The sequence below is a fragment of the Carassius carassius genome, chromosome 26 (assembly GCF_963082965.1).
Source record: "Carassius carassius chromosome 26, fCarCar2.1, whole genome shotgun sequence".
In the NCBI taxonomy this organism is placed as follows: Eukaryota; Metazoa; Chordata; class Actinopteri; order Cypriniformes; family Cyprinidae; genus Carassius; species Carassius carassius.
Genome location: NC_081780.1, coordinates 6,626,367 through 6,652,816, shown reverse-complemented (window position 1 = coordinate 6,652,816; position 26,450 = coordinate 6,626,367). Strand labels below are relative to the sequence as shown.

The 26,450-nt window shown below is 43.2% G+C and overlaps 1 protein-coding gene across 1 annotated transcript; it reads left to right on the top strand.

Moving 5' to 3' along the window:
* The first annotated feature begins 4,041 nt into the window (after positions 1 to 4,041).
* On the top strand, positions 4,042 to 26,302 carry LOC132105376 (scavenger receptor cysteine-rich type 1 protein M130-like). The gene is made up of 12 exons (XM_059510461.1): positions 4,042 to 4,351; positions 10,650 to 10,964; positions 11,069 to 11,383; positions 11,513 to 11,836; positions 11,912 to 12,229; positions 19,834 to 20,136; positions 20,251 to 20,322; positions 20,503 to 20,817; positions 20,923 to 21,105; positions 21,223 to 21,294; positions 24,460 to 24,629; positions 26,192 to 26,302. The coding sequence occupies exons 1-12, from the start codon at positions 4,042 to 4,044 to the stop codon at positions 26,300 to 26,302; spliced, it is 2,808 nt and encodes a 935-aa protein (XP_059366444.1).
* Positions 26,303 to 26,450: the final 148 nt, after the last annotated feature.

The window sequence follows — 26,450 nt, the reverse complement described above, 5'->3', positions numbered from 1 at the left end:
CAGAGTTAATCGGGGTGAAATGTTTGTAATAAGGGGAGACCTGAAAACAGGTTTAACCCTGGATACATGGAAAACAGGGTGGTTCCGACCAAGAGAGGAAGGCAAATTGAGCCGTGTCTCAACCGGATTAATGACCTTGGTGATCTGGCATGGACCAATGAACCTATGCGCCAACTTGCGAGAGATAGCCTTGAGAGGCAGGTCCTTGGTAGACAGCCATACCTTCTGACCACAAACATAGTGGGGTGCCTGGATCTGATGGCGATCAGCCGCTGCTTTGGTCCATCTGGAAGCTTGGACCAGGGCCTTCCTCCAGACACTATGTCATCTCCGGACAAAGGCTAGAGCAGATGGTACCACAGCATCAGGTTCCTGAGAGGGAAATAAAGGAGGTAGCTAACCAACAGAACATTCAAATTGTTACATACCTGTGAATACTACTGGAAGAGTATTATGGTCACACTCAATTCGAGTGAGATGTTGGCTCCAAGAGGCAGGATTGCGTGATGCCAGGCAGTGGAGAACTCGCTCGAGATTATCTCGCTCACATTGTCCTTTGGTCTGGGGATGAAAACCTGATGACAGACTTGTAGATGCCCTGATCTGTTGACAAAATTCCTGCCAAAAGCGGGAGACAAACTGGGGAGCCCTATCAGAAACCATGGCAACCGGAAGACCATGGATTCAGAAGATGTGGTCAATTACAATTTGGGCTGTCTCATTGGCAGAGCGGAGTTTGGGTAGGGGGACAAAATGAACCGCCTTAGAGAAGTGATCCATCACAGTGAGAATAACAGTGTAACCTCTTGAAAGGCTTAAGCTAGAGACAAAATCTAGGACAATGAGTGACCAGGGACGAGAGGGGATGGGCAGGGGTTGTTAGTAGACCAATCTAGGGATGGTTAGAGACCTTGTTTTGGGCACAAATGGAGCAAGCCAATACAAACTGCCTGATGTCCTGGCCAGTAGAGGGCCACCAAAATCACTGGCGGATGGCAGCCATGACCCCACTGAAGGACCTCAGGGCGCAGTGCTGCTGGCATGAATAACTGACCCGCAGGACACTCGACTTGCACTTCCTCCTTTTGTTCGGCCTCCTCAACCCCTAATACCACTCCCTCTGAGAATATGGTCTCAGCAGTGGTCTCCTCTCCCCATCGCTCATACTGGTGGGATACAGAATTGGGCTTAACGTTCTTGGACCTGGGCCGGTACGAAAGGGTGAAGTCGACGCAGTCAAAGAAGAGTGGCCAGCGAGCCTGGCGCGAACTCAGAGTCTTGGCCAAATGGATATATTCTAAGTTCTTATGATTCGTCCAGACCAAGAAGTGCCACGCTGACTCCTCCAACCAGTGATGCCACTCACCCAAGGCCAACCTAACCGCCAGCAGCTCATGGTTGCCAATGTCATAATTACGTTCAGCTGGGTTTAGGCGATGGGAGAAATATGTACAGGGGTGCACCTTTTTATCCTTCGAGGAATGCTGGGACAAGACTGTGCGTACCCCAACCTCAGACACGTCCACCTCAACAATTAACTGCCATTCGGGATCTGGAATGGAGAGAACAGGAGCAGAGATAAATCTGGGCTTTAAATTATCTAAGGCCTCCTGAGCACTGAGCACAAAATAGATGACCCCGGGGCAGAGAAGTGCCTGGGAGGAGATCAATTGCACAATCGAACGGCCGATGAGGAGGCAGTGACGTGGCCCGGAATTTGCTGAAAACCAGCTGCAGAACATGGTACTCGCCCGTCAGCAGCCATCAACCTGCAACACAGGATACACAGACACAGGAGGAGAGGCAGCATCAAGGCAACATGCATGACAAGACTGACTCCACGACACAATCTGACTGCGGGAACAATCCACATGAGAGCTGTGCTGAGCCAACCAAGGGTGCTCCAGAACGAGACTAGCATTAGGGGACTACAGGAGGAACAGCACAACTGACTCATGGTGATTGCACTAACACAACAAGACTTACACGGGGGGTGGTGTGGGTGATAGTGGCTACAGACTGACCAGAGAGGCCCCAAACAATAATAGGAGAAGAGACGGGAATGGCAGGGATGCCCCAGCTCTTAGCTGTGCTGCAGTCCAGGAAGCTGGCTTTGGCGCAAGAATCAATAAGGGCCTTGCAGGAGTGGGCGAAGCCTTGGTACATGATGGTGTCAGAGAGCTGTGTGCATGACTGAGGAGAGATAAGAGGAGAAGTGCCCACCAGGATTCCCAGGTTTACTAGTGGGCCTTGGCTTTTTAAAGGACACACCTGAGCAAAGTGGCCTGGCTTTCCACAATAGAGGCAGAGGCCCTGCATGAAACATAGCCTGCAGTGGCCCCACTTTCCAGTCGCCAGAGGCTGCTAGAGTCTTAAACTGGATGGCATATTTAGTCACGTAACTGAATAATCTGGATGCTAATTTGGAGCTTTATCCATCTTAACAGAGCGATCAAAAATCCTAGTCATTTCAAAGCAAAATTTCTCAAAATCCGTGCAGAAATAGGCTTTTGCATCCCAAACAGCTGCCCCCCACTCACGAGCCTTTCCAGTCAGCAGAGTGATGACGTAAGCAACCTTTAAGCGCTCTGTAACGTATAGCCATGATTGCAGCGCAAACACCAGTGCACATTGTGATAAAAATGCCCGACATGAATTCGGATCTCCATCATACAAGGGATGGTTGTTGGGGTGCATCTCGAGCTCATGCTGAGAAAGAGACAGGGGAACCGCCAAAGTGGAGGACGACAGAATGTCTTGAAGTTTGAGGAAGCGGAGCCATTTGGGCAGTGAGGGTCTCCACTTCCTGAGCGGTGGACGAGAGCTGGCTGGCTTGGTGGCCGAGGGAGAACCTTGATGAGCGATAGCCGACCAAACAAACTCCTCACCCGCTGGATCCATCAGTTGGTCAATCCATACTGTCAGATCCGAGACAGGAACCCAACTGCAGGTGAATAAATTTTAAAGTTTATTGACAAAACTCCGTAGTATAATCAGCCTGATAGCGAAACCCGCCAGACTCAGTCAGCAAGATCAGCGCGAAGATCAGATCGGAATCTGCGGGACCAGCAGTGAAGGGAGGCAGCGAACCAGCAGTGGATAGCTGCCACTGAATTCCAGAGGCAGCGCAGAGTGAGAGCAGAGTGGAATCGGCTGCCTAGAAAACCCAGGCTTACGAACAGTGAGAGACAAGGCGGAGAGCACCCCTGAGTCCTAGAGGAGCAAGTGAGTAAAAAGAGAAGACAAAAAATAGAAACACCAGACCGACTAGACTAGAAAAAATAAACAAACAAGGCTTGGGTCAGAAACATAGCGATGACAGCGGAGCACATGGCAAGCCGTCAAGACAAAAGGCCATGTGATACAGGACAACAAAACCTCGGACCCCACCGAGATCGTGACAAATACACTGTTTTCTATAAGTGATGTTTTTGTAGCTTAGTTTCACATTTTTGGATTGGGAAAATGTTTTGTTGAAATGTGTAATATGTTTTCATAATAAGTATCCTTTATTTCAGAAACTAAAGGACAATATGATTTCTCATGATATGATTTATGACTCTTTTTTTTAAGTTCTCTAACTTAAATTTTTTTATTTTCTTTGTTGTTGTTTTAATAGAAACCAGGCTGGTTGGTGGCTCTCGCTGCTCTGGGAGATTAGATATACTTCATGATCAGACATGGATGTCAGTGTGTGATGCTGCCTTCGACCAGCAGGATGCAGAGGTTGTGTGTAGAGAGCTGGACTGCGGGGCTCCTGTACAGGTGATTGGAGCAGCTGCTTTTGACAAAGGAGACACTCAGATGTGGACACAAGAGATTCAGTGCAGAGGAAATGAAACTCAGATTCAACTCTGTCCAATATCACAATCACACCAAAACACCTCTTCTCATGCAAATTATGTTGAACTGATTTGTGCAGGTCTGAGCCTTATCTTAGTGTTTTTATTTTCTATTTTTTATTTATTTATGTGTGATACGGTTTTCTCTTTGTTCTTTTTTTTTTTTTTTTGATCTCTCTCTGTTCATTATATAGGCAATATGAGAGTGAGATTGGTTGGTGGCAACAGTCGCTGTGCTGGTAGAGTGGAGGTTCTTCATAAAGGCCAGTGGGGAACAGTTTGTGATTATGCATGGGATATGGCTGATGCTGCAGTGGTGTGTAGAGAGCTGGACTGCGGAGAACCTCTGGATGCTCTGCGTGATGCTCATTTTGGACCAGGATCAGGACCAATCTGGACAAATCTCAAGTTATGTACAGGATCAGAATCTACGCTAAAGAACTGTGGTTCAATAGAATGGGGTTTATATTACTGTGATCATAATAAGGATGCTGGTGTCATCTGCTCAGGTAAGATGCTCAAATCCAACCCTTTTTTACATCACTGATGATCCACCTGCCTCATAGACCATAGAGTTCACTCAAATATTTAAAGTTAGTCATATTGTACTTACTCTCATGTATATTCTTTAAAAATCCCCTTTTGTGTTCCATGAAAGAAAGAAAGTCAGACTAGTTTGGGGTGACATGAGACTGGATAAACTGATATTTATCATTTATAATAAGTGGTATGCATAAAATGCCAAGAATTACACATTTAGCTAACAAACTAATTGGATGAAAAGTCTGACCCTTTTTTTTTTCTTTCTTGCTACTTCAGGTGTCAGGCTTATTGGAAATTCCAGCTGTTCTGGGAGGTTAGAGATACTTCATGATCAGACGTGGATGTCAGTGTGTGACGCTGTCTTTGACCAGCAGGATGCAGAGGTTGTGTGTAGAGAGCTGGACTGTGGGGCTCCTGTACAGGTGCTGGGAGCAGCTGCTTTTGACAAAGGAGACACTCAGATGTGGACACAAGAGATTCAGTGTAGAGGAAATGAGTCTCAGATTCACATCTGTCCAACATCCTTACACAAAGACAGTTGTTCATGTGATGATTATCAGGGGCTGTTCTGTGCTGGTAAGAGTTAAAATAATATGAGAGTAGTATCTTATACTTTTTCCCCATAGGGTGCATCTCAGTCAGCCCCCTAGTTCTGTAGTCAGAACACTAACCAGGAAGCCAGCCATTTTTAAGGGCTGTCACAATTAAATCACATAATCACATAAACCAACACAAACACATAGTGATGTCACTGAAAATTGGATAATCAGTGTTCCGATCTGTAAAAAAATATTTAAATTAAAATTCTTATTACATGGCCTTAAGCATGTTATTTTTTATTATTCTTTTTTATATACAAAAAAACTCTACTGTACAGTTGATCTGTCAGTCCATTACTTTTCAATAATAAACATTTCTTTAACTTTATTATAAGTTTTGGAATAATTTCATAACCTTAAGGGTCCACAAATAGGCACATTTACTTTCACCGAAGCTGGCGAACTATCTCAGCTTCAGCGCGGAAAGTGAAAATTATTCAATAACGTCTGCAAGATTCGGTGGGTGATTCAGATTTCTCTTGGCACAGCGATTAGAAGACTTACAATTGTCAGAAAAGTGTCCGAGTTACGTCCACCTCGCTCTGATGTCATTATGACGTGTGCCAAAAAACTCTTGCGACGGCAAGGCGGCTGTCGGATTGAGCAGTCGAGCAAAGTTGCACTTATAGGCAGTAAAAGAAGAGGCTTGTTTTAGATGCGCCTTGCCTCGGCTGAAATGTGCGAGAGTAGGCGGCTGCAGTATGGGGAGGTGGCCAAAAAAGACCTTTGAAGTCGGACACTTCCTGAATTTCGCTGTTTTGTCATCTACATATGTCAGCAATGGAGGAGATCGTGTTCGCGTTTTTTATCGCAGACGAAGTGGATGTAATCGAAATACCACTGTTTTGTCATCATATGCATCATTGTTCTGCTGAACACAAAGGAGGAAATTTAGAAGAATGTTTGCAAACAAGAAGGTTTCTGCCACCATTTCCATACTATGCAAGTCAAAGCTGTTTTGTAGCAAACATTCTTCCGAATTTCTTCCCTTGTTTTAAGCCAGACCCTGACACATCTCAGATGAAACCACACAAAGATAAGTTATAATAGCTAAACAGTCCATTTAGATATGTGTGCTCTGCATGTATATGTTTAATGGATTGATTTATTAATTCACACAAACATACAATAGAATAAAGTGAAAATTACAACAAGGAAGAGTTCTAATTAAGATAAAATAAAGACATTATAAATAAAAATAAACATGTCCTAATTCTTAACTTCACTAGGTGTTTTTTTTTTTGTTTAGTTCGCATGTAAATAAAAATAAATGGGTAATCTAATTCTAAGAATAAAGAGAAAATGTATCAGTAGACATTCTCAGCCAATGAGCATGAAGCTGTGTCATCAGTCAGTTGTTTCCCATCATGCTTTTGATCAGCGCAGTCGGTGGAGAGCAACTGCGCTCGACTGCTCAATCCAACAAAGCCGCCTCGACGTCGCAATAATTTTTTTGGCAAACGTCAGCATGACAACAGAGCAAGGCGGACGTAACTCGGACACTTTTCAAACCAGCATGCATCTCGCTGTGATCACCGGTAACCGGTTCTGCACAGATTTTGCTCATCTCAAACAAGCCTTTCGTTGCATTTCACCGACTGCACTATTCAAAAGCATGATGGGAAACGACTGACTGATGACACAACTTCATGCTCATTGGCTGAGAATGTCAACTGATACATTTTCTTTTTATTCTAAGAATTAGATTACCCATTTATTTATATTTACATGCGAACTAAACAAAAACAAAACATGCTTACTGAAGTTAAGAATTAGGAAATGCAATTATTTTATTTGCATTTTCTCCTAATTAGAATTCTTCCTTGTTGTAATTTTCACTTTATTCTATTTTATGTTTGTTTGAATTAATAAAGCAATCCATTAAAAATATACATGCACACAAACATATCTAAATGGACTGTTTAGCCATTATACCTAATCTTTGTGTGGTTTCATCTGAGAAGTGTCAGGGTCTGGCTTAAAACAAGGGAAGAAATTCTGAAGAATGTTTGCTACAAAACAGCTTTGACTTGCATAGTATGGAAAAATACTATGGACGTGAAATGGTGGCAGAATCCTCAATAAAACCTAAAAAAAAAAAAAAAAAAAAAAACAATTCAATACAATTTCTGCATTGACATTTGGCAAATAAGCCATAAAAACGTAACCATACATGGTAGACTTTAAACCAGCTACGGCTGTACTAAGCGATAGTATATGCTCATATAAACGCCAAAAGTTCATGGGGCACTAACCTTGTTTTGAGATAAATGCCTTTTATTCGCGATGTCTTGGATAAGTACTTCATTACCCACAATCCTGAACAATCCCACAATCCCACAATGATGCATCTGATTGGTGGAACTCGTGGAACTGTCCGGTTAAACCCTGCGAAGGTCTGTGAAGACTGAAGTTCATTAATAAAAAAATAAAATAAAAACCTGTGTTCCCATAAACCACCGCGCCTCACTGAATTCGACTGAAGCCACAACCGCGAAAGAGCCTTTTGAGTGGCTTCCAAATCTGACGACGGCCACGCAAACTTTTTTCTCCAGTGAATATTATTTTATATAGTGAATGTGCAGTAATAGCAGTTCTTTCAGTATTAATCGTGTAAATAAATAGTGTTTTATATAGGTATTGTGTATTGATTTTTATATTTATCATTGTGTATTTTATATATTGTGTGCGTGTGTGAAAGCGGTTAACGATAACGTCACCAATGGTGCAGCGCTTTGTACCTGATTGCAATCACCGCTCAGTCGTCAACACATGTCGTTGCCATTACACAAATGTTCAGTAAATGCACAAAAAGGTATGCCTAGGCTAAATATTGTTTTGACAGTGGCATCATAAAATGCTTGATATGACTCATACCATATAAAGGCTACAGTAGCCTAGCTAAAGTGGACGATAATGCTAACTAACGTTACCAACCTCCCTGCAAAACTCACCAAAACTTTGTAGGTCTTGTCCCTCATGCTGGCCCTTACAAAACCCACAAGCTGACCCTCGGACACGCTACACTCACCTAACGTTACATGACCCTATCTGTGGTTTTCACCCCTTTGAACACTTGTTTTCCTCCTTGAAAAAAGTCATCATGGCAGCCAAAGAGTTCATGATTGCACTGATAAGACTACCGTACAAAAACGCAATTTTTTATTAATGATCTTCAGTCTTCACGGACCTTCGCAGGGTTTAACCAGACGGTTACACGAGTTCCACCAATCACATGCATCACTGTGGGATTGTTCAGGATTGTGGGTAATGAAGTACTTATCCAAGACATTGCGAATAAAAGGCATTTATCTCAAAACAAGGTTAGTGCCCGATGAACCTTTGGCGTTTATATGAGCATATACTACCGCTTAGTACAGCTGTAGCTGGTTTTAAGTCTACCATGTATGGTTACGTTTTTATGGCTTATACCCCAACTGTCAATGCAGAAATTGTATTGAATTTTTACTTCCGGCACCGGCTGGGGACGGGACTGTGATGCTCTATTGGTAGGTTAAGGAGAAGGTGTGGGGGAGGGGTTAGGATTAGGGGTGGGGTTAGGATTAGGCAATCAGGTAGCGACTTGAACAAGGGGGGTAATAATTCGGCTGGGGGCCGAAATTGGGCACAACACCGGAATCAATCTTGGGGCGTGTTTTCTTTTACAAAGAAGGTGACCCGGCAATGTTCCGGCAATTTTCCGGGTCCAACGTGCAGTGTGAGAGGGGCTTTAAAGTCTGTATAATAAACAGTGATGGCCACTTATATTGGATCTCTTGGTAAATATAGGCAAGGGTGGCTGTGAAAATAAATCAGCATCATTTATCCTTTTGATTTTTCATTTAAAACATTTAAACATTCTTACCTTTCATTGAAATAAAACAATTGAAGTAAAACAATCTCTGATCTCTAGTCAGATGATCTCCAAACTCTTAAGGCATTATAGGAGAAAACTCGGAACTGTTATCTTGGGAAAAGGATGTTGCAATAATTGAGTGACAATAATTGTGGCCAACATGCATTGGAGAAAAAACGTTTCTTTCATAATGTGAGTTTTCCCCACTCTCAACTGTTTTACGTCAATGAAAGGTAAGAATTTTGTACATTTTTTGAAAGATCAAAAGGATAAACAATGCAGATTTATTTTCACAGGCACCTTTTGCCAATATTAGTTGTATTCGCTGTAAATCTAGCCGTATGCTACATATGCTACAGCGAGTAAAATAAGCATTGAACATGTCACAATTTTTTTCAGAAAATATATTTCTAAAGGTGCTGTTGACATGAAATTTTCACCAGATGGCAGTAACAACCAAAGTAATCCATACATACAAAGAAGCAAAACGAACAGAAATTAAGAAATTAAGTAATGTGTAATAAAATGGAATGACACAAAGAAAAAGTATTGAACTACTGATTAATTTATTTAATACTTCATACAAAAGCTTTTGTTGGCAATGACAGCTTTTAGATGCCTCCTGTATGGAGAAACTAGTCGCATGCATTTCTGAGGTCTGATTTTGGCACATTCTTCCACAGTCTTTAAATGTTAAAGGTTCTTTAGGACTCTTCTAGAAAACTCTGATCTTTAGTTCTTATTTTCTATTGGATTCAAGTCAGGTTATTAGCAGGGCCATTCTAGCAGCTTTATTTTCTTTCTCTGAAACCAATTTAGAATCTTCTTGGCTTTTTGAACCTCCTCTTCTTTGTGTGTTCAATACTTTTTCCCTGTGTCTTTCCATTTTATTACAATTTACTTAATTTCTGAAATTATTATTTTTTCTTTTTTATGTGAGGATTTCATCATGAAATTTCAAGTCAACAGTACCTTTAGAAATTTAGAAATCATATTAACCATGCGGTCTTGAATGACTTGGATAATTATTCACAACAACATTATGGTTTCATCCTTACTTACTTGATTACTTGTTTGACTCTATTAGACTGACTGAAGTTTGTTAACTGCTGATGTCACTTGAAAACTGAAAATTCCCAAACCCATGGCAACAGCAGGCACAGAGGTGGTGCAGTACAGCTGTGGAAAGATTGCTCTCTCAACTCTTCCTTTTGATAGATTTATTCCCTATCAAAATGATCTAAACCGTATTGTAGAGATTAAAGGTTAAAGTTACAGGGCTAAGCCAGTGTCCAGATTTGGGTCCACAATATGCTGATTTAAGGAGCTTATAGAGACACACCCACAGTTATATCTCTATTCTTCTTTCACTTAGATAAAAAGAATGTGAGGGTTGTTGGTGGCAACAGTCGCTGTGCTGGTAGAGTGGAGGTTCTTCACAGAGGTCAGTGGGGAACAGTGTGTGGTGCTGGTTGGGATATGGCTGATGCTGCAGTGGTGTGTAGAGAGCTGGACTGTGGAGAACCTGTAGATGCTCTGGGTGATGCTCATTTTGGACCAGGATCAGGACAAATCTGGATAAGTCTTGTGTTATGTACTGGAACAGAGTCTACACTGAAGAACTGTGGCTCGACAGGATGGAGCAATCATGCATGTACTCACAAATTTGATGCTGGTGTCATCTGTTCAGGTAAATCTTTCTTTTTTTTTTGTATGCTGTGTTTTTGCATTGTTATGTATAGTATTTAACTTTCAAGCATTTATTTTTTATTTACTGTGCACTGTGATTCCTGTACTTAATACAAACAGGTCATAAACCTTCCAGACTCATTAATGGATCTAATCTGTGCTCTGGGAGGCTAGAGATACTTCATGATCAGACGTGGATGTCAGTGTGTGACGCTGTCTTTGACCAGCAGGATGCAGAGGTTGTGTGTAGAGAGCTGGACTGTGGGGCTCCTGTACAGGTGCTGGGAGCAGCTGCTTTTGGTAAAGGAGAAGCTCAGATGTGGACACAAGAGATTCAGTGTGGAGGAAATGAATCTCAGATTTCATTTTGTTCAATATCATCATCATACAAATACAGCTGCACCAGTGACAAAACTGTGGGACTGATCTGTTCTGGTGAAATATTAATACTCACTGTCACTTCATATATTTTAAATAAAATATAACTTCTCTGTCAGCTGCACTGTACTTTGTTTCTAACCTCTCTTTTCTTTATTCAGGTTACACTGATTTCAGACTGGTAAACAGTTCAGACTGCTGTTCTGGAAGAGTGGAACTTCAGTATCTCAGTAAATGGGGCACAGTGTGTGATGCATGCTGGGATATAAGAGCTGCCAGTGTCCTCTGTAGACAGCTGAATTGTGGGATTGCTGTGACTGTTGTGGGATCAGACTGGTTTGGAGAGGGAAGTAGTGAAATCTGGGCTGATGTGTTTGATTGTGATGGGAATGAAACAAAACTCTCAGAATGTTCCATCTCTTCATGGAGTCGAGCTGAATGTTCTCACAGACGAGATGTTGGAGTCGTCTGCTCTAGTAAACTTATTTGCCACTATTATGACTATTATGCTACCAATAAATTCTCTATATTATGTATAATAAAGACAATTTTACCATGTTCTAAAACAATTCTTATTTTAATAAAACATGAGATCGTCTTTCTAGGTTCCTCTCTGGCTCTTCATGATGGTCTGGTGCGGTTGTCTGGAGACAGACAGTGTGAGGGGAAGGTGGAAGTTTTCATCCATCAGGTCTGGAGGAGAGTTCTGCTGGACTCCTGGAGTCTCATTGAATCGTCTGTGGTCTGCAGACAGCTGGGCTGTGGCTCTGTGCTGAACTTCTACGGCTCCTCTTCATCCAGTCCTGAACACAGTCATGAGTGTGTGACAGGCTTCCAGTGCTCTGGGAGTGAAGCTCATCTGGGGAACTGCAGCTCTCCACAAACTCTCAACTGCAGCTCCACACAACAGCTGTACATCACCTGCCTTGGTGAGAACAACAACATCTAAGCAAATTCTTCAGTTGTTTGTGAACAATAATGTGTTTTTCTTTTCTGTATGTCAGGACGGGGGTCCATCAGGCTGGTGGGTTCTGGGGGAGACTGTGCAGGGAGGCTGGAGGTTTTTCACAGCGGCTCATGGGGGACAGTGTGTGATGACTCCTGGGATATTAAAGATGCCCATGTGGTGTGCAGACAGCTGCAGTGTGGAGTGGCCCTCAGTAACCAGCAGGTACCAGCCTGGTTTGGTCCTGGTTCTGGACACATATGGCTGGATGAGGTGGAGTGTGAGGGGATTGAGATGTCCCTGTGGAGCTGCTCTTCTTCAGGTTGGGGAAAACATGACTGTAATCACAAGGAAGATGTAGGAGTCGTGTGCTCAGGTTAGCATGCGATTTTATATATATTTTCACAGAGTTGTCCTCTGTTGGAAATGCACACACATATTCAGGGACTTTTATTTTGAAAGTGCTTTTTTTTAGGAGGATGCTGGAAAAAGGGATGTGAGTGATATGAGCATGTGCGAGAGAAAGAAACTAAAGCCCCTTTCACACTGCACATCGGACCCCGCAAATTGCCGGATGATTGGCGGGTCGCATTCTGTGTGAAAGCAAACATGTCCCGGGATTGATTCCGGCTTTGAACCCGGGTCGGGGACCTAGTAACATTGCCGGGTTCAATCCCGGGACGAGCGCGGTGTGAACATAAGCCAGATCTAATGTCGTGTCGTAGTGATTACGCACGTTATCGCGCGACTCTTTTACCGGCTGTTTTGATGGAAGACCAACGTTCACGACAAAAAAAAATATGTGCAAACTGTAATGAAGCAGAGATAAGTTAGTTCCTCACTTTCTGCACTGACGCTGAGATCGTGCTTCAGTGAAAGTATAACTTGCCTAATGTTTTCGACTCGTACATTACACGTCACACCCTGATGTCACGTGTCATTACGGGACCTTTACGGGTTGTGTGTGAAAGCACGCACATATCCCAGGTAATCACTGGCAGTGTGAAAGTGCAAAATCTAGCGACCCAGGAAAAATTGCCGGAACACTTTACCCGTGTATTTGCCGGAATCGCAGTGTGAAAGGGGCTTAAGAGAAAACGAAGAGGAAAAGTTAGAAGAAGTGTGACAGTTGACAGGGAACTCTTCAAATCTTCATGTGAAGTATTTAACTGTTCACAGCAGATGCTATTCCCACAATCTTTGTACATCGTCCTATGGTCAAAAAGAGGAGGGCCCTGCTCCACGATGCACCCCTAGACCTGTAAACATACAGCAAATGGCTGCTGATTACAGCTATATTATTTCAGGTGATACATATATTATAAGTACAAACTCGTACTAGTTTGAAGTAATATTTCTAATTTTGAGGTGATGTGATATTTTCAATATTTAAAATTAGCAATGCAATGTATTCTGCCTCTATCCGTTACAAAGGTTGAGGAAAAAAAGAATGAGGACACTCAGGCAAGGGAATGTGACAGTGAAGAAATAGAGGACATGGCTAGAGAGGAGATGGACAGATGACACTACCCACTCAGCCAGCAGCAAGTCAGTCAGCATTCCAGTGAACCATCAGCCAATTACCTGGGTCCATTAAAAAAATTAAAGAGACAAAAGAAATATAAAAAATAAAGAATGAAAATGCAGCTCTCAAAAAAAGGTCCCCTCAGCACCCCTGACCTGCATCATCACTGATGCTCTATCACAGAACAGTCCAGTGGCACCACTAATCCTCCACCTACCGGCACCCACAGAATGTTACAGTATGTTATTTTTATACACTAACAAGTTTAAGTATATAATACAGTAGGATTATATAATATAGACAGGTTATATAATATAGACAGGTCAGGGCCAGATTAACACTTTGTTGTACCCTGGGCAACAATATTCCAGGGCCCCATCATCACGACCCCGGGATCACCATAATATGGTCATATACAGAATATATTACTGAAATATACAGTAAATATACTCAATACTTCAAATTCTAACTGTCATCAGGTGTATTTTGATTTACAAATATTTAAATGCTCATAGAACTACAAATGCACTACTATGTCCCCTATCAAAGACATTCACTCACATATAATGCTATGAAAACAAAACACATCAGCATCTGTATAATCTGGTAAAATTGACCCACTACATTGAGAGGGAGGGAAATATCCTCCATTTTCACAAAAATGAATAAATAAGCAACTACTTTCAAACCATTGTTTATTTAACAACATTTATTCCCAATATAAATGTATTGAATTGATAGAGCTATAACAGAAGACCACAGACAACACATCAAGAAACATTTTGGTCCTCAGCTCATTTTAAGCAGAAATCAGCCTGACAGGGTGACCCTGTCTCCTCAGAATTCAACAAGGCAATCAAGTTATTAGTCCAACACAAACAATTTGAAATCTGCCAGTTATCCCTCCACAACAATATACAGCATTTTAATAAAGCTGACACCTCAAGGAAAAAATAAATAAATAAAATGCAGTATCACTATTATCTGCTCATAAACATTTTTATCCTAAGCTCATTTTAACTTGTTTTAAAATAGAACAACAAAATATCACAGCACAATTAACCAGTTAAACATTTTAGTGCTGCATAAACATTTAGAAATCTGTCAATTTCTCTGAAGAAGACAAGACAGAAATAAATGCTACATAATCTGGCAAAACACACAGTTTTAGTCCTAAATAATGAGGAAGTGCATGTTTGAATTTGAAATGCCTTCATTTGGCAAACACATCTTACAATGGCTTTTTTCTGGACTTTGACTGTGCAAACTGGTGTATAACATTTTCCAAATCAAGGCCACTAACAAGTTCATGGCCAATAGCTAAAATAGAAAGATAAAAATAAATACTTCAAAACCTGGCAAAACACACAATTTTAATCCTAAATAATTAGGGAGTGCATGTTTGCTTTCATTTGGCATCTTGAAGAAAAGTCCTGGCTAGCTGAGTTGTCCTCGTCGTTGACGGAAGCTGACTTAACAGAACTGTTGGCAACATTAACAGGAGTAAAGAAATGACCTATTTTAGGTATATACTTAAAACTTTCTGCGTTTCTGATGTCCTTTTCCTTTTTCAATTTCCGCTTCGCGCTCCCACTTAGCTTCTCCATGTCAGATTTTTATCTGTTGTAGCAATGCCTGACGTAACCCGCTCGTCGTAACATTTGACACACCTCATGCGGACTGACCAATGAGGAGAGGGTCTTAACTTGAGGCCCTCTCTTCATTGGTCATTCCGCATGAGACTGACTCTCAACCGCTCTCAACTCACGTTCAAAGTCATAGGCAGCGCAGCGTCTCTCTGTGCAGCGCAAAAGCCCGTGTTGACAGTTTGTTTAATATAAAGCGGGAGATTACCAGATACAGTATTTTGCTCGTGCCCTTGCTGCCCTGGGCCCTTTAGAGGTCTTGGGCCCCTGGGCAATTGCCCAGTTGCCCTTATGGTTAATCCGGCCCTGAGACAGGTAATAGTCAATGAATCACAATGACTAAAAACACTCCACCCATGTTTTTAGCATGTAACTCAATTCACTCTAAATTTATATCAATATGGTGCATTTTATTATTAAGGAATTTAATTATTTAATACGTGTAATAAAGGAACAACTTTATAACCTCATTTTTACCACTTCCCCTCACCGCTGTCACACGTGATCAAATGTTATATTGAACTAACATAATAGGCTTTGTAAAGTAAGCTAACTTTCCCCACTCTGCAAAAAAAAAAAAAAAATGTTAAGACTTCTTTTTTCTAATTCTAAACACGATGGATGAAACTGAATTAAGAGAACAGATTTTACAATTAATAGGGTGTTCGTTACTAGCTTTATTCAGCTCCAATCCTAGCCTAATCTGTTAGTTATCTGATTAAATCCCTTAAATCTATTCATTTAATGAGTAATAATCTACTAGAAGGTTTTAATTGACAATTTATTGTTATTAAGATGCACTGAAAATATAAAATCGTATTATTTAAACGTCTTACCTTTTAAAAGTGCATTGCAAACGGTTTGTTCTGCTGCATCTCTACGGCGCGGCATCGGTTTGCTGCTACTTCCGGGAACTATTGAGAGGCTCCACGAGCCGCCATTGCTGTAAAAAAAAGCGTTCCATTGGAGTCAATGGAGTTGTCGCAACTCTCTCTCTATATGGCTCTGGAACAATCAAAGCTGACTTTCAAACTAATTTTTTGCACCATTACACAAGTCACACAATCCATCAGAAATCTTTTTAGCAATCTTATTTTCTACAAAAAAAAATAAATAATTATTGTTATTATTATTACCATTATTATTATTATTAATGTTGAAAAGAGCTGAGAATATTTTTCAGTTTTTTTAGGGGGATAAATTAAAAGAACCATGTTACAGTTACATTTATTTGTTACATTTATATTATTTACATCAAGCTTTTGAATGGTATAGTATTGTATATTGTTATTGAAACTTCATAATGTTTCACTTGATTATACATTTAGTCAGGAATTATAGTTTGGAAAAAGTCTAACTAGTAAAATGTTTACACGTTATGTGAAAACTAGTACAAGTATATAAATAAATAAAAAGAGACTTACTCATGTTTATGATCTCTGCTGAATAAAGTGCTTCATTCTTTTTTTTCTGAGGAAATCCATTTCTCAAATCCTCAACCACATCGCATCTTTTTACGGTGATTTATGTCCTATTCCTCATCGCGAAGCAAACAGTAAAATAAAAGAACTTGAAGAACAGTCTCGCTGCTTTTCCTTCTGTGTGGGCGTATTCAAGCCGCGCGCTTCAGTTTGAATCTGAATAGAGCGTGCAGCGCGGGGGCATGGTCACATTAGATATAATGAAGGGAGACATGAAAAACGGACATCGCGTTGTTTTCATATGGATTACTTTATCACAGAATATCTGTTTTCGGCGGCACTTGTTTAGTTTAAAAGTAGACATGTCAAGCTTTCTATAGATCTCTCATGTCTCTTCGTTGAGTATTCACGAAGTTACAGTTCATTTTAATGACGTGTTTGTAAATGAAGATCAGCGCAGACAGGCTGCAGACAGCACACCTTGTTTGTTATCTTTATTTGTGCACAAAGTTTTGTTGTTATTATATCTGTATCCAAAAAAAAGTAGACCCTTTACAGATTCGATTGATGTATTGCTCTTATCTGTACGATTTAAAACTGAAAGTGTAATTTAAGTTCTTTTCGGGGTTATCAGGAGAAAATGACTCATAACGCGTATATGCGTTAATCGACTTCAGAGGGTTCAGAGGCTGGCCATGGTCTTGCCGATCGCATGTGCTGTGGCCTTTGTAACGCGCAGAGCGAGTACTGTTGCTGTGGGCAGCTCTTTAAAGGCCTGTGGACACTGACAGAGATCAGGGACGCAGAAAAATGGCCTTCCCCGACTCACCAGTCTCGCTGAAAGAGCTATTCGGCTCCGCTGTACATGGGTACACTGAATGGTTTATGGAGGCTCAGAAGACGTCGCAGGCACAGCGTCAATTCCTCCCTAAATGCCCTGGCACCGTGGCTGCGGGCCGCCAGAAGAGCCCCGCTGCTCAATCTGTGAAGCCGGCACAGCATCAACCTCAGCGGAAGATGGAGCCTGGATTGAAATAGCACTCCAGGCCTGCAAAGTGCTTCCCCTTCCCAAGCATCAAGGTCTCCGCCCAGGATGTTTGCTGGACTACGAGCCGCCGAAGCCATCCTGAGGCACTAGAGAGGAAAAGGAGGGGCCCTGTTCTCACCTTGGCCAGGACGCCCCCAAAATCAGCTCGCCTTCTCTCCTCATCGTTTCGAACATCTCTGAGAGACAGAGTTTCCTTTTCAGCAGGTCACATCCTGCAGGTGCAACTCGTGCCTGAATATTTTATTGCAGTGATAGTGGACCCAAATACTTTAAAGAGCAAAATTCCTCATCCTCTCGCAATCACTTACATGAACGTAGACTCCCTGCTTTTTCAAGGCGAGCTCACGTTCATAAAAATAAAACCTCTTGCCTCCCGTTATTCGGCCTGGACAGCCATTCCAGGAATCTCGAGATGGGTTTTGGAAACGATTCGATGAGGCTACTCGCTGCAGTTCGCTGCATATTTGCCCCAAGGGTTGGTTTTTGACCGTGGATTTGAAAGATGCTTACTTTCACATCAACAAAGTCCCCCGTCACAGACCGTTCTTGAGATTTGCGCTCAAGGAAGTGGCCTATCAGTATGCAGTCCTTCCGTTTGGACTGTCCCTGGCCCCACACAGTTTTACAAAGTGCATAGACCCGGCTCTGTCCCCTCTCAGGCAGATGGGAATTCATGTATTAAACTACCTCGACGATTGGCTGGTTTTAGCCAGATCAGAACGGGTACTGGATGCTCACAAAGAGCTGCTGCTCAGTCACTTAGAGCACCTCGGGTTGGTCATCAACCCACGCAAGAGCCAGTTGTTGTCCAGACATCGAACTGTCTTTCTGGGAATGGTTCTAGACTCCGAATGCGGGCATGGATCTCGCCAGATCAATCCCTGACAATTCAGCGATTGACGGCTTCCCTCACACCGGGGATGACAAGCCCCCTGAGGCCTTTTCAGAGGCTGCTCTGCCTTATGGCTACTGCCCCCTGTAACTCTCTAGCTGCCGCTGGGCCTGGTCCACATGCGGCCCCTCCAATTTTGGCTAAAAACCTGAGTCCCACGCTTGCCTGTTGAAGAGGTTTCCGGTCAGGGTGGACCACCACTATATTAAAGCTGTGGCCCACTGGAGGACCTCTTGACTGTTTCAGACAGGAGTGAGAATGGGCGTGGCCTCCTGAAGCAAAGTGATCACGACAGACGTGTCCAACTCCTGGTGGCGCATGCTTTTGGAGGACAATCTGACATTCGGCTCCTGGACAGCTCAGCAGCGATGCCTACATATCAACTGCCTGGAAATGTTGGCAGTCTCCTTAGCCCTGTATTCCTTCCTTCCGGACATCAAAGGCCACCACATCCTGGTCCATTCAGATAGCATGACAGTGGTGTCTAATATCAATCCCCAAGGTGGCCTCAGGTCTCACACCTTATACAGATTGATTCATCGCCTCCTTCTTTGGGCACAGAAATAACTCCTCTCGCTAAGGGCGGTTCATGTGCCGGGCTAGATGAACCTGGGAGGGGACATGCTGTCCAGAGGCAAGCATGGTACAGCGAATTTGGGAAGGCAGAGGTCGACCTCTTCACATTGGAAGACAACTCTCATTGCCCAACATATTTCTTGATACAGAGAGACGCCTTGGCCCACTATTGGCACAGGGCTCACCTGTATGCATTTCCTCCTATCGCCCTGATTCCCCAGATCATCAGATGAGTAAAGGAAACAAAATTCTCCCTCCTCTTAGTTGCTCCGCTCTGGAAGAACCAGGCTTGGTTTCCAGAGCTGATACAGCTGGTGACGATGGCCCCGTGGCCCATACGTTGAGGAGGGACCTTCTCTTGCAGGCGAAAGGCATGATTTGGCATCCCCGCTCAGAGTTGTGGAGCCTTCATATCTGGTGCCTCAAAGGAAGTCTGATAGGCTCTCAGCGAGAGTAAGCAACACCATTCTTGAGGCAAGGGCACCTTCAACAAGACGGCACCTCAACTGTTGCTCTACATGGCAAGTGGACCCGTTTTCATGTAACGTGTCCTGCGTGCTGACTTTTCTGCAAGAGCTGCTGGATAAGGGGTGTGCCCCATCCACACTCAAAGTATATGTGGTGGCCATCACAGCGAATCATTCTCTCGAGGCTGACCATTCAATAGGCAGAAACGACTTGGTTGTTAAATTTCTGAAGGCCGTGAAGAGACTGAATCCCTCTCACCCTCAGAATGTGCCGTGTTGGGACTTATCTATGGTCCTTTTGAGCCACTCACACAAAGCGACTTGTGGCCCTTATCACTTAAAACAGCCCTTCTTTTTCTAATATTCTGAAATTTTATAATGAAAATTTACTTTTTTTCTGTCTAGAGTTTAAAGAGGTCAGGTTAACTGAGGGCTGTGAAGGGAATGTGGAAGTTTTCTACAATGGATCCTGGGGTAATGTTTGCTGGAACCAGATGGACAGAGACACAGCGAGTCTGATCTGTCAAGAGCTAAACTGTGGAAGATCTGGTGATTTTTCTGATTCAAAATCAAGAGTGAAATCAGCTCCGATCTGGTTGGATGAAGTGAAATGTCGACCACATGATTCAAATCTGTGGCAGTGTCCATCTTTACCCTGGGGACAGAATCATTGTGATCATGATGAAGTGGCCAAAATCACCTGCTTAAGTGAGACATTTTCCTTCACTCAAATACCGTGGTAAACCTTTAATTTTGATGCTCTGAGAAAATGCATGAAATGTGCTATTATACATATAATATTGAATTAACTTCTGATTACAGAACTTGAGAGTCATGAGATTCCTAGAAGCCATTTGTCATGCACCACATTTTTCCACCAGAGACAGTGTTCAGGTAAATTTATTTTATAGAAAAGGACATCATAACACCCATACGTTATTTATGAATGTCTTCTGGGCGCACTAACATGATTTATTTTCACACCACATAATTACCCCACTTCTGGCACCAGCATTTTAAGAGTAATCTTTTAGCCAGTAATTTGTGTATGAGTCTATGATTTGTGTGTTTTAGATCATGTTCCTCTTAGACTGAGTGGAGGGGAAGGCCGGTGCTCTGGAAGGCTGGAAGTGTATCATAATGCTGTGTGGGGCTCAGTCTGTGATGATCAGTGGGACATCAGCGATGCTCAGGTGGTCTGTAGGCAGCTGGGTTGTGGAGCAGCACTGAGGGCTGATGGGAATTTAGTCTTTGGTGCTGGTGAAGGTGTTGTGTGGCTGAACAGAGTCGAGTGCAGAGGGAATGAGATTCACCTGTGGGACTGTCCTCTCTCCCTGAAAAACCACACTGACTGCTCCCACAAAGAGCACGCTGGACTCACCTGTGCAGGTCACAATACACACTGAGAAATATTATTCATATTTTTAGATCATTTTAGAGTGTATAATATTTGAGTGTTTAAGATAATCATAATTTTTTAATGTGTTTTGATAGATTTTCAAGAATTGTCTGTGTCCTCTACACCTGGCACAACAACATCAGTCTCTCCTCCACAAACTCCTCCAGCAGCGTCTCTCTCCATCCCCCCAGTGCTTGTGATTGTTCTGGGAGTTGTGCTCTTACTGCTTTTAGTGCCACTGCTTATACTGATTCAGCAGAACAGAGTGATGAGGAGAGGTAGGAGAGATCCAGAGACTCATCTTGTGTCTTATTCAGTGTGTGATCAGTCATGTGTTGTGAACTGACAGCAGGTTTGTCTGTCTACACTCACTGCCCTCTCCAACTGGTTCACAGGACTACACAAGACACCAAATGAGCCAGTTTATGAGGAAATTTATCACAGACACAATCTCTTCTCTTATAGAGGTGAGTCATCATAGGAGAATGTTAAAAGACTTCACTTCTCTTTCATTGTAACTTTTGCATCTTGTGCACTTTATACCCACAAACAGTCATGCACAAACCACACCTGATACTACTTAAATTCAGTGAAAAGATTCACCTCCTTTCCCAGGCATTTATTTTAGTCAAACTTGTGTATGTGTTGATGTTCCCTTATTCACTATTCCATTTGTAGACTGAACATATACATTCAGACTGAACATATACATTCAGACTAAACATATACACTTCATTTGAATTAGTCTCATTAATTAGTCTTAAGATAGTAGAATATCCTGCAAAGTCCACTTCAGTCTCACTTTCAGTTAATTGGAACTCAACTTGTTATGGAGGTATGTGTTTAGATAATTCTGCAAACCTTGTTGAGAAAATGAATGCTATCAAGAAAAACACATTAGTTAAAAGTTTTATTTCTCTAGTTAATTGAGACAATTACTCTTTTGCTCTTCATTATTTATCAGTGTTACTCCCCTCAAGTTGAATTTAAGGCTCAGGTCGTTCTTTGTTTTAAAAGACAGTTATTTGGACACGAGTCTTCAACATGTCTTGTACATGCTAGTCTTGCAGCCCTTTTTATGCCCCAGCAATGCCATCAGAACTACGAAAGAAAATACCTAAAACTTAAATTAACCCTCTAAAAGTGGTGTTTTACACATAATAATAACAAAACAAATAAATAAAGTGCACATTCAACACGTAAGAAAATACACTTAATTGGCTAATTATACATTAACACACGGTCACGTAACTTACACTTTCACATACGATAAAACACATACCTCATTGGCCTCTCTAACTCAAGAGGAATAAACTTGGAGGGTTACAATTTTTTCTTAAAAAAAAAAAAGACAATATATCTTCTTAGCACTTCTTATGGATTAACTCTTACAGAAGTGTTACTAGTGCAGCACCTCATGTGGCTCTTCTACTTGTAGTGCACCGGAAACTATCCCGATAACAACAATTAAATAAGTCCCAAGCAGAACAAAAAATAAAAAAATAGATTCCCCCTTTTTTCTATGGTTTTAGCTGAATAATATGAAATGAATGGACATGTAGTGACACAATATTTTTATTCTGAACATTTTAACTATTAATTGACCTTTTAACTGTAAAGTGCATATTATGAATTAAATATTTGAGAGTTGCCTCTGACAGCAGCTACAATCAGTATTACTTCATCTTCATTAATTGATGGGAGACATCAGTGATACAGATAGATCCACTGTAGAATTAAAGCTTGATTTATTATTCACATCTGCCTAATCAGTTTTACTCATGTATGACTACAGAATTCATCACAAAAGAAACACACAGCTGTTTTTCTGAAAACACAGCTCAGTGTTGCAATTTTCATAATAAAATAAAAAGAAACTCATAATGGGCCGTAAATGCATAATTTACATGTTATGCAGAAAAAACCCCTCAATAGAGAATTAAAAACTAGAGGGATGTCACAAAGATTGAATGTAAAAGGGAAAATTTGCAGTTTGCTGTAATAACGAAGAGCTAGGATCCAAGTGCAATGAAAGAGTTTATTGAGAGAGCGACGTCACAAGTCTCTGTAAACGGGAACACAGGTTGCTGCAGGTTATGCTGGGAAAAGGTCACTCATAACAGAAACGGCAAATAGCTAAGAACAAAGGATAGATCACGGGATGGTCTCCGTAGAGGGTCCTCGATGAATGGGTCAGTGGCTCTCTCTTGATTTAGTGAACGGCTGGAATGCAGCAGGTTAACGGGGAGACCGGCTAGCGGAGCCTTGACCTCTCGTCCCCACGTATTGGGCGGCCGCTATGCTCTGAGCGCTGCTCAGGTAGATCCTCGACCGCGGGAGGACTGGACACAGTAGAAGAGAGGTTAATAGGCAGTGATAAGGTGTAGCTGACCTGAACCTGACTGTAGACAGGACTGTGACAAGACAAGACGGATACAGCAGGGTTTGTAGAAAGCCACCAGCATCATACTCCGATGAAATAATCCGACAACTGGCAAGAAAACAGAGGACATTAAATAGCAAGCGAGTTACGGAGGGAACAGGTGGAACGGATCAGCGAAAAGGCTACAAATGAGAAACAGCTGAAGAGGGAAAGGGAAAGAGTGAGGTAATGACCAGCAGAGGGAGGAAGAGGAAAGGAGAGACAGAGGGGAGAACCAGACTCATAACAGTGCCCCCCCCCTCAACGAGCGCCCCCTGGCGCTCCCGAGGGAGGGGTCTGGCGGTTCCGGAGGAAATCATCAATGAGAGAGTGATCCAGGACGTCCCGGGAGGGTACCCAGCTTCTCTCCCCAGGACCGTAACCCTCCCAATCTACTAAGAATTGATGGCCACGACCGCGACGACGCATATCAAGAATCTTGTGTACAGTGTAGACAGACGTGCCAACGGCCTGAATAGGAGGAAGGGAAACACGAGAAGGAACGCGAACGACTGATTTAATGCAGGAAACGTGAAAAACCGGGTGAATGCGCCGGAGCTTAGGAGGAAGCCTCAACTTTACCGTGACAGGATTAATGACCTTGGAAATCTGAAAAGGTCCGATAAAACGGGGAGCTAATTTACGAGACGGTGCCTGGAGAGGCAAATTGGTAGTGGAAAGCCACACCCGTTGACCACACACGTACCTAGGACTCTTGACGCGACGTTTGTTAGCATTGCTAAGAGTGCGAGCCCTAGACCGACACAGGGATGCTCTCACCCGTCTCCATGTACCCTTACAGCGTTTAATAAAAGCCTGAACGAAGGGAACGTTGGACTTGGTCTGTTGCGAGGAGAACAGGGGGGGTTGGTATCCCAGACAACAGTGAAACGGCGATAGACCAGTAGCAGAGGACGGGAGCGAATTGTGAGCATTTTCTGCCCAAGGTAATTGTTCGACCCACGAGGAGGGGTTCCGAAACGCCAGGCTGCGCAGCAACCGGCCGACTATCTGGTTTGTGCGCTCTGCTTGCCCGTTGGTTTGGGGGTGAAAACCTGACAAGAGGCTGACGGACGCACCAATCAGACGACAGAATTCCTTCCAGAATTGAGACACGAACTGGGGTCCCCTATCGGAAACTACGTCAGAGGGAAGCCCGTGATTCTTGAAAACGTGAGATACCAGTACTTGAGCGGTCTCCTTGGCAGAGGGGAGCTTAGGGAGCGGTATAAAGTGAGCGGACTTGGAAAACCGGTCTACCACCGTGAGAATAACAGTATTACCAGCCGAGGGAGGAAGGCCGGTAATAAAGTCAAGGCCAATGTGGGACCAAGGACGCGAAGGAATGGGAAGTGGTCTAAGGATGCCGGCAGGCGGAGAGTGACCAGACTTAGTCTGAGCGCAAACAGCGCAAGAGGCCACGACGCGATGTACATCGGGTTCTAAAGTGGGCCACCAAAATCGTTGACGGACCGTAGCTAACGTGCCCCTAACGCCGGGGTGGGCAGTCAATTTGGAAGAGTGGGCCCACTGAATTACAGCCGAGCGAGCGGAAACCGGGACAAAAAGGAGGTCTTTAGGAACGTTACGCGGAGAAATAGAATGGGACAGTGCGCGCTTAACGAGCCTCTCTATACCCCAGACAGCGGCACCAATCACTCGCCCCGGAGGGATTATCTCCCGGGGCGTGGGGATGTCGCCAGAGGGGTCAAATAGACGAGACAAGGAGTCTGGTTTGACGTTCTTAGAGCCAGGTCGATAGGAGATAGTAAAATCGAAACGAGCAAAAAATAACGACCAGACAACGACCTGGCGCGCATTGAGTCTCTTGGCAGAACGAATGTACTCTAGATTTCTATGATCAGTACAGACTATGAACGGAACGGTAGAGCCCTCTAACCATTGTCTCCACTGGTCTAACGCTAAACGAATGGCCAGGAGTTCACGATCCCCCACATCATAATTCCGTTCCGCAGGCGAGAGGCGATGAGAAAAAAACGCGCACGGATGAATCTTATTATCAGAGTCTGAACGTTGAGAGAGAACGCCCCCAACGCCCGTCTCAGACGCATCAATCTCGACTATGAACTGTTTGGATACATCAGGAGTCATGAGAATGGGCGCGGAGGTAAATAGATGCTTTAAACGATCAAAAGCCCGCTGAGCAGACTCAGTCCACCTAAAGCTGGTCTTATTCGATGTGAGAGCGGTAAGGGGCGCGGCTATCTGGCTGAAATTGCGTATAAAGCGCCGATAGAAATTAGCGAATCCAAGAAAACGCTGCAACGCGACTCGCGACTCAGGAATGGGCCACTCGGTAATGGCTTGTACCTTACCGGGGTCCATGCTTATCCCCCCCGCTGAGATTACGGAACCAAGAAAGGTGATGGTGTGGGCATGAAACGTGCATTTCTCGGCCTTAACGAACAAACGGTTCTCCAGGAGGTGCTGGAGAACACGGCGAACATGCTGGACATGAACCTGGAGAGACGGCGAGAAAATCAGAATATCGTCTAAATAAACGAAGACGAAAACGTTAAGCATATCTCTCAGAACGTCGTTGATAAATGCTTGAAAGACTGCAGGTGCGTTGACGAGGCCGAACGGAAGCACCCGATATTCAAAGTGCCCAAGAGGGGTATTGAAAGTGGTCTTCCATTCGTCCCCCTCCCTTATGCGGATCAGATGATATGCGCTACGCAAGTCTAACTTAGTGAAGACCCTAGCCCCCTGTAAAAGCTCGAACGCGGATGCCATAAGCGGCAGGGGATAACGATTCTTAACAGTAATCTTGTTTAGCCCCCGGTAATGGATACAGGGCCAAAGAGAGCCGTCTTTTTTCTTTACAAAGAAAAACCCCGCACATGCAGGCGAAGACGATGCGGCAATTGTTCCCGCGGCTAACGAGTCAGACAGATAACTCTCAAGAGCTTTGCGTTCAGGGCCCGTTAGAGAATACAAACTACCACGAGGGGGCGAAGTACCGGGTAACAGATCAATACTACAATCATAGGGACGGTGTGGAGGAAGAGAAGTGGCCCTGGACCGACTAAAGACCGCCCTCAGATCTTGATACTCCTCCGGAACCCCAGTCAAATCGGCCGGCTCCTCCTGAAAGACAGAGATGGGAGAGACAGAAGGGTTAGCGGATAACAGACAATTGACATGACAAGACAGGTTCCATGACAGAATACTATTACT